A 9,919-nucleotide genomic window follows, 5' to 3' on the forward strand; every position below is an offset into this window, starting at 1 on the left:
TCCTACTGCTCACAACCACTTAAATCTCTTTTATTTGGATTATGTACACTGAATTCAAGACTCAAACTACCTATTTATGTGGACTTTTAAAGCTAAATCGAAAAAGAACTCGAAAACTCAAATTTTACACGAAATCGGAGTTGTAGCAGTTCGTCGTTGCCTTCTCGACAACTCTCTTGCTGCAGCGTGTCTTCTTTGAGTCGCAGCGTGATGGCACCCTATGACAGTGCTGCCACGCTAGAGGTGGTGCCTAGACGCCCTGGTGTAGTGCCTAGGCACAACGGGCTTGACCCTCTTGGCCTAGGTGTTCTATCAGTTCTGCTTTTTCTCCTGTTTTGGCTCTACTATTCCAACAATCTCTCAGTTGGAGACAAAACACCGATCTTGCACTACTACAAAATATGAAATAGGCTACGTAGAATTTAGATATTCAACTATGATTTAAAAAAAAAACCCATAGTCTAATGCTTAAGAAATCAATATTACCGTTGTCTAAAAAAACATGGATTTATACATACTAGGATCTTTAGCAATCGTGGTCTAACAACATATAATAGACTGACTTTAGAAAAAAAAAATGTGGTCTAACATACATTTACACCATAGTTATAAAAATCATTGTCTATAAACCAGATATTGATACACTACTTTTGACTACAATTGTGATCTAAAATCAACTTTACACCTCGACCACTTGATATACTTTTGACTATAGTTGTTGTAAAAAATCTCCTTTACACCATGGTCCAAAAAAATTGTGGTATATGAGAGTTTACTTTTGATTACGGGTGTGATCTAAACGCACACTTTATTAGTATTGATGTTTTAAATTGAATTTTGAAAATTATATCTTAAATCTAAAATTGATATATACGTCTAATTTTTTCATTAAAAAACTAAGAAAAAAAGTAATATACTAAACAATTTAGAAGAGTTAAAAAGAGAAAAATTATTTCAAAACATTAAAAAACGTTTTTTATAATTTAATTAATATAATAATTTTTAATTTCAAAAGCTGAATTTTAATTTAGAAATTTTAATTTTAATTTGAAAATTAGAATTGTAATTTAATTAAACAAATAAAAAATGAGAAGATCTTCCGAGTACTTAACAAATTGTGGTCTTTACTAAAGTTTAATTTTCAAAATTGATGGTGAAATTTCTAAATTATTAAAAAAAACCATTTTTAAATGTTGATATTTTAAATTAAAATTTAAAAACTATATCTTAAATGAAAATTTTAATATAAATGTTTTCTTAAAAAAAAAAAAACAATATACCAACCAACTTAGAATAGTGAAAGAAATCAAATTATTTTAAAAAATTAAAAACATTTTGAAAAATATAATTAACAAATGAACTTTAATTTTTAAAAACTGAAATCTGGTCAGCCCTAACTTTTATTTTTAAAATGAACGTTCGTTCTGTTAGAAGACTTGTTTCGTCTTCTTTCAGCGTCATTTACGTGAGTATTTAGGTTGAAATTCGGCTGCCGTTCGTCCACTGCGATTTCATTCTGCCATTGATTTGCTCAGTAGTTCTTTTTTTTTTTTTTTTTTTCCTATTAATGATATTGTTGATATTGTTTGTAGCACCTCGCACGGATATTTTTTTTTTAATAATGTTAATTTTTAAAATATTTACCAAAATATACCTCATCTCAAACTAATTACAAGAATAATGTTTTGAAATTCATAGGTTGTCTCTTGAAGAGACGACCTATGAGCTGGCATAAGTTGGTCGTCAAGAGACCAACAAACGTACAGCGCCACGTTAATTTTTTTTTTAAATTAACCAAGAGACGACCATGCCTTTTTTTTTCTTTTTTTAATAACGTAAGAGACGACATGTTAGTTTTTTTTACTTTGGTCGTCTCTCAAGAGACGACCATGACTTCTTTTTTTTTTTTTTTTATAACCTAACATGTCGTCTCTTCAAGAGACGACATGTGAGGTTTTTTTTTCATACTTTGGTCAATTTTTTTTAATATTTTGGTCGTCTCTTTCTTAATTGGTATATTTATTTATATTTAAAAGTTTGTTAATACCATACTGTAATTAGAAAATGATATTTTTAATTTATCAAATTAGAGAATTATAATTAATTTAACAATACTATCATTCGAGATATGAAAAAAATATTAATTAATATATATAATTACAGCTGAATAACCATAATCAACCATTATAGTCTATCAATCAATCTAATGTGTCCCACATGAGGGAGGTCGTCGATGACGATGCGGCTGTCGACGACGAGCTCTCGGTGCCTCTGGTGTTTGTTCATCCTCATTAGGGTTGATGTATTGTCCATACTCACCACGCCCACGTCCATGACCGTCATAACCATACTGTACTGGTGTGTGAATCTGACTCGAACCAGGAGTCGGTATCATAACCATAGGTGTGGATGGGCCGGCATCATCTTGTGTCTGTGTGAAAGGTGGAGCATCATCGAAATTATGATACATAACTTCAGGTTCAGGAATGTCAGGTTCGTCTGGAGCATCCTGCTCTATTTGACGACGTCCTCTACGCCTGGGGCCCTGAGTAGGTGTAGGTACTCGATACAACTGATGAAGCCTTTGAAGATATCTCCTACCAGTGGTACATAAGCTATTAATATCTTCGGACGATGAGAAGATACTAATTTGTTCAAAACATGCAGCCTGCATAGAAAATGAATTAAAATAAATAGATATTTAAATTGAAATAGTTTGTAAAGCCAAATTGGAAAACATACCGTGGCACCAAACGCTGCTCCTTCTTGAGTGATATAACGTCTAGTAATTGATAAATACCAGCTCATGTATCCGGGATCGCAATCACCATCATCGTCCACCAGAGGACTAATGGCAATATAATCTCTACGCATGCGCCACCTAATCACATAAGGTCTTGTATGGTCTTGCCATCCCCGGTGTCGAAGGTCTATGTCATGTATTTTCGGGTCCCAACTAGGAACATCTGGAATCGACTGTTTCATCCCGAATTGCCTAGCAACTCTATCTGGATGATGCCACTCAACAACATGAAAACAGATGAGTGGACTTACTGTGCACCATATCTCGTGGCCGTTGCTGCAATAATCTGGTAGAGATGCTAATTCCTTATTGTATGGTTCCCAAATCAACTGAAATATTTGGACAAAAAATATTATATCAAAATTCAATCAATTATATTTATAAGTTATAATATTTAAACACATACCGATCCTGGTGTCAGAAGATCCAACATGTATCTGTACTGAACCAATACATGTGTCGATAATTCAGTGACACAAAACTGATCTCTCCACCTACAATAATACTCTAAATTTGTAAAATTATGTATATATTAAAAGAATTAATGTCAGGGCACAATGAAATAGTTAGATAGGCATACCGTGCAGCTAATGGTCTTCCCACAAGTTCATGTTCCGTGATGTGGCGACGGGCTGTAGCCATGCTTGGGAACCGATCCCAGGCCCATACTTGAAGGAGTATGATCGGACCAGCAATGTCTCGTGCATCAGATCGACATGCCTTGCATAAATGTCGATACAACCATGCCAAGCATGCTCCTCCCCAACTGAATCGTCCAGCAACCTCAAAATCAGCCAACAACGGAAGGAACATCAGGTGGACCAAGTTATTAGACTTATCGGCAAATAGGCTTCCACCGATAAGTTGCAAAATGTAGGCACGAGCATATCTAGCAATGGTATGCTCGTCAGCATCGTCATCTAAGTTCCGGAACTGTGAAGCCAACCATGGTAAACTGAGTCTAGATCCTCTAATATGTGAGTCGTCTGGCGTCACACCAAGAAATAACTGACATGTGGCTTTCCAATCATAATTTACTGGCCCCGTTACTGGCTCACCATCTACCGGTAACCCGAATTGCACCGCTACATCTTGGAGAGTTATCGTGCATTCACCATCAGGCATGTGAAAAGTATGAGTCTCCGGCCTCCATTGCTCAACAAGCGCAGTGATTAAGTGTCAATCTAATTGAATAAATCAAACTTTGGCAAATCCATAAAAATCGGAAGCACGAAGTGCTGACTTAATCAAAGGATGTAATGGAATAGTGCGATCAAATACTGCCTCTCTACGCCTATAGTGCAACTCCTCGTTACACTGACCTTGCAATAAACATAAAACAAAGAAATAAAAGTAATTTAATTTAATATAATAAAATAATAAAGAAAAACAGAAAACTCGTTTAACAAAATAAAAAATTGAAAATCCTACCCTAAACGACAAAATCAATGTAATATAATATACATATCCTAAAAATCAAATATAATCATGATATGAATAAAAAAAACCATCAATAATAAATAAATCCAAAAAAGAAACTAACCTTTTCTGTAGGTGGTCCAAATTGAAATTGATGAAGTGGTGGTCCCTATATTTTGTTAAAACTAAATTATTGCAAAGAAAACAAAACAAAACAACAAAAAAGAGTGGAATATACTTACCAGAAGAGGTTGCGGCGGCTAGACGGTGGACTGATCGGCGGAGGAGACGGCGGTGGAAAAATCGGCGGCGGCGGCGGCTGAATGTATTTTGGGAGATATGGGGATGGGGGTGAGGGGTTAGGGTATTTAAAACGAAAGCCGTTTTAAAAACCCACCCTTAGTTGTCTCTTAAAGAGACGACCAAGGCGCCAGCTGGCGCCCATGCACAATTGGTCGTCTCTTTAAGAGACGACCAAGCGGGATTTGAAAAAATCCCGCCTAACATGTCGTCTCTTACGTTATTTAAAAAAAAAAAGAAAAAAAGACATGGACGACCATGGTTAATTTAAAAAAAAAAATTACCGTGGCGCTGAGTAAGCGCCACGTTTGTTGGTCGTCTCTTGAAGAGACGACCAACTTATGCCAGCTCATAGGTCGTCTCTTAAAAGAGACGACCTATGAATTTCAAAACATTATTCTTGTAATTAGTTTGAGATGAGACATATTTTGGTAAATATTTTAAAAATTCACATTATTAAAAAAAAAAACCCACCTCGCACCCTAATAACATATTTTAGTAAATTTAAATTACATGACTAGATAAATAGTTTTTAATTTACTAATTGATAGAATTTTCTTTCTTAAAAAATGTCTTATATTTCTAAGGAAATGTTGATTGTTGAGATAAGTTTGGGTAAAATAAAGGTGTAAAAAAAAGAGGAAAAAAGAGGAAAGAAAATAAAAGAAATTAAAAGAAATTAAATTTAAAAAAAGAAAAGAAAAGAAAGCAGGCGTGATTGCCAGCCAAATTTAAAAAAATAATAATTTAAATGAAATTCATTTAGAGATTTCAAAATTGATTTTTTTTTTGATAAATTTCAGAATTGAATTTGAAATTTGAAATTTAATTTTGAAATTCTCTCTATTCTTCTCAGCAGTCTATTGTTTAGCCACAATTTTTTCTCTCTCTCGAGCAATCCTTTTATCTCTTGTCGGTCAACGAGAGTCTTGTTTTCTTCCAGCTTCCATATGCGTCTAGTACTCCTCAGCATTAAAAAATACCAAATTTCTAGCTTGATAAGTAGTGAAAACAAAAGAAATAAAATATTGGTATCAGTATAATAATTTAACTTAAAAATATATACCTATTTTACGAGTGTAACAAGTTGGCTAACCGATGCGAAAATAGAAGTACAATTGTTACACTGGTACAATAACAGATCGCGAATTGTAGTAAGATGAACCTTACAAGAATTCAACATAAGTTGACTTAGTTTATGGACAGCAAAAGTGATATTGGGTATGGAAATGGTCAAATACAAAAGATGACCAACAAGACGACGATAAAGAGAAGGATCATCTAACAGATCATTATCAGAGAGAGATAAACACAAGTGTGGATCCACAGGAATAGAAGAAGGCCGATAACCATGAAAGCCAGTAGCTTCTAATAATTTCAGAGTGTAATGTCGTTGCGAGATAAAGATGCGAAAAGAAGATCGAACAAGTGATAACTCTCCAAAAGAGAGTTATTCCGATGATTATTTGGGTGAAAATGTACATTAAAATGTCAAAGTGTGTCGGTTTTAGGTCATAATTAGCATGAATAGTGTTAAAATGTAAATTCTTAGCTAAATATCCTTAGTCTTGAGAACTTTGGCCAAAAACAGCATAAATTCTCGTATTTGTGATTCATTTGCATAAATTTTTAAAGAAGAGCTAAGAAGAGAAGGAAGTGCTGAACCAAAGAAAAGTAGTCAAAGCATTTCCAAGACAGAACATATCAAAGCTGGAGCATAGCAATGCCAGAGCATGGAGTGACCGTACAGTTAGTTTAAAAAACACGGGATTCACTTATGTCCGTACAATTTTCAGCTGGGTGCCCTAAATTTAGAACCCGATATAAAAAGGGCGTGTTGCCCTAGCCGCCACACACAGAGCCCAAGGGAGACAAAGTTTGAGAGCTGAAAAGACAAGAGAAGGGAATATACCCATTTTGGGGAGGAGAGCTGATGCTAGAAAGGGGAAGCTCGCCTACTGGAACAAGCTGACTGTTTTTTCTTCTCTGTCATTTAGCTATTTTCTGCCATGGGTTGTATTTCTTCTTCTTCCATTTTGTTTTCTTTACCCATTATGAGCTAAATCCCATTTTGGGGGAGATTTACATGTTGTAACTGACTTGAGACTGAACCTCTAGCTGCTACATTTATTTTTAAGCAAATTTGATTTTATTTCTTAATCTTCGCGTTACTGTAGGCCGCTGTTTTGTGTATGCTAGCTTCTGTATTGACCTAGAAGGGTTTATGAGTGCTGATTTGTTTTGCTTGTGATCAGCGCTTTTCTATAGCTATAGGGATACTCAGTAATGGGGTCCCCTAATCATGCCTATAGCTTGAGTTTATTGCTTGGGTATTTAGCAACGTGAGTTGTACTTACTCATGTTTGGGGTGTCTCGGAAGGGAACCGAGTCGAGCTGGGCACTAATAAATGTTAGCTAGGCTAGAGGGTAGGTTGATAACTTGTGACAGTATGCTGAATCTCCCCCGTCTTATCCATATATGTTATTCCCCCGTTATCGCTTTCTGTGCTACTGCTTTCTTGTGTTGACAGCTTCAAAACTATTGTCTCTTACAAGTTTCTGTCGTCTTGTTATTACTTTATTTTATTTTTTCTAGACAATATCCATACCCAATCTTTGAATATTTTTATTTGTTGGTATCTGCTTTTATCGTTAAAATACAACAAAAAATCCCTGTGGATACGACCTCGTTACGTACTACAACCGACGAATCGTGTATACTTGCACGCGTTGTCAACAAAGTTGTGTGGACGCAACAGCAAGTTCAAGACCAAGAAAAATACGTAACAGAACCAAAATCTTTTATCTTGAAACAATTATTTAAAGTAGACTTCAAAGACTGAATAGCAGACACAGAGCAACCAATAATTGTAATGTCATCAACGTAAATGAGTAGGCAAATAAAAGAATCTCCATGACCACGAATGAACATAGAATAATCCGCGTTAGACTAGCAAAAACCAAAGGAAATAAGAAACTCCGAGAACTTAGCAAACCATTACCATGAGGCCTCTTTCGTACCATAAATCAATTTATGTAGCTGGTAAACCAACCATTCCCTTTTAGTCGGGACACAGTTTTATATTCTAAAGGCATATCCATTTAAACCTCTTCAAATAAATCACCATGTAAGAATGTGTTTATGCAAGGGTTTGCACAACGGTTCTTCGCGAATAAAGCTCAAACTCGGTCTCCGGTTCCGACCTGAGCCCTAGGATGGACCTGCACAAGAGGGTAAATACTCCGACGCTCAGGTCAGTATAGGTCGGATTCCGTATTTAGTTCGAGGTGAGATTCGATACCTGAGTGTGAAATGAAGCCCTCTATTTATAGGTGATGGACCCGACAGTACACACGACCGGCGGTTATATGCCTTTTCTCATATCGGACCTGTTGGGTTCCGAGCAGGTCGGACTCTAGTCAGGTCGAACCTTGGTGCCCATACTTAGCCTTTTATAACGGGCGAACCTGGTCTCCTCGGCAGGGCTGAGGTGGACCTAGGCAATCCTTTTTATTCAATTTCCCAAAACACTAATGAGGGTCCTCCACGTGTCTTGGGTATGTTTACCCCCAAACAAAGTATAAATAAGGAAAACAGTAGTGAGAATATAATCGCCCCAAAAACGAATAGGAAGGTGTGACTGAAAATAAGGGCACAAGCAATATTTAAGATGTGTTAATTCTTTCGTTCAACCATAGAATTTTGTTGAGGACGACCAACACACAAAAACTGATGGGTTACACCCTTTGATTAGAAAAAATTATCAAAAAGAAACTCTGGTGCATTATCGGATCGAAATTGTTTTATACTATTGGCAAACTGAGTTTCAACAACTTGGAAAAATTGAGAAACAATATGCAAATTATCATACTTGTGCTTAGCAAAAACACCCAAGTATATCGTGTGGAATTATCAACAAGCGTGAGAAATTAGTAAGAGTGGCCAACACAAGTGGGGGTCGAAAAAGGACCCCATATATCAGCATGAACAATATTAAAAGTAGTAGGAGAAAAATTATTATTTGAAACAAAAGATAAACGTCTTTGTTTTGCTAAAGGCCATATCTCCCAATATTCATAATGATCATGCTGAAAATTTGGTAAATGTAAAGTACTCTTCAAAGAATTCAATCGACTAGAAAAATGATGACCAAGCCTGTTATGCCATAAAACAACAGAAGGCTGTGAAGTCACTGAAGCACATGTAATATGAATAAAAAACCCAGCATCAGTAGGCTCTGGAACATCAAGCAAATAGAATCCATTTGAAAGCTTAGCCTTGCCAATCATCCTCGCAGTGCATGTGTCCTGAAAAGTGCAATGGTCAGTAAAGAACTGAATGGTAACAGGAATATCCCATCATAATGCATTAATAGAAAGAATATTAAATTGAAATTCTGGTATGTAAAGAACACCATGGAGCAACAGTGAAGAAGACAAATAAACAAAACCCATATAATGCACATCAACATGTTTCTTATATGGCTAAATGACTAAGGAATAAACAAGATATAGAGAAGTGAAGGTGTCACGATAGAAGCATATATGAGCCGAAGCACTAAAATCAACTAACCATGTAAGTGAAGAATATGCCGAAGAAGAACAAATACCCACAATATGAGAGGAGGAGGACCAGCCTCGTTCTTGGCAAGAGAAAGTTGGGATTGGAGTTTATTTAACAAATTGACATTGCATAAAATTATCCGAATTGATCGTAGATGTACCCGAATCAACAGTCGAATTGATCGTAGATGTACCTGAATTAACAGTCAGCTGAGATGAACGCTGATTAAGATTCTTATAATCGGGAGGATAACCATGGGGATTATAACAACAGGCCACAATGAGTGTAGAAAGAACACTCGCGTCATTGGCCTTGTGAACCACTGTTTTGTTTGGCAAATACGACAAAGACCATTAATGGAGATAAAGAGAAATTAATAATTCGTTGTGAAAAGATGTGAATCCTGGAGCGGAAGCAGTAGAATGCGTTCTTGAATTTCTTTTGAAATTTAGAACACAGAAAAAAGTATAAAATATGGAAGAATGTTGGATTTTATCTTTGAAGACTATTCTTCATGTAAACCCAATGAGACAACAACACTTTATCTTCCTCGCTAAGTCTCTTGGTCGAGAATCCGGATTGTGGGATCCAATTGCAAGGGCTTGAGAGATTAAGAGAGTTAAGAGATTTAAACTTACCTTTATGGTTCAACTTACTGTTATATTTATAGAGGGAAATATCCTAAGACCATCAGGATATCTTATCCTATCAGGATATGTTATCCTTTTGAACATAAGATATCTTCTCATGAATCTAGGGGAAACCCTAAGACCATCAGGATATCTTATCCTTTTGGATATAAGATATCTCTTCCTGAATTTAGGGGAAATCCC

The 9,919-nt window shown here is 35.8% G+C and overlaps 1 protein-coding gene across 1 annotated transcript; it reads right to left on the reverse strand.

Annotated features, from left to right (window-relative positions):
* Window positions 1-2,227: 2,227 nt before the first annotated feature.
* Window positions 2,228-8,812, reverse strand: LOC148210058 (serine/threonine-protein phosphatase 7 long form homolog). Its single transcript, XM_088126239.1, is given in 4 exon segments — window positions 2,228-3,132; window positions 3,210-3,297; window positions 3,384-4,125; window positions 8,638-8,812. Coding segments are annotated over 4 exon segments (1,623 nt in total). The 3' UTR covers window positions 2,228-2,514.
* Between the last annotated feature and the right edge of the window lie 1,107 nt (window positions 8,813-9,919).

The sequence above is a fragment of the Momordica charantia genome (genome assembly GCF_013281855.1).
Source record: "Momordica charantia cultivar OHB3-1 chromosome 7 unlocalized genomic scaffold, Mcharantia_2.0 BLBB01000007.1, whole genome shotgun sequence".
NCBI classification, from domain to species: Eukaryota; Viridiplantae; Streptophyta; class Magnoliopsida; order Cucurbitales; family Cucurbitaceae; genus Momordica; species Momordica charantia.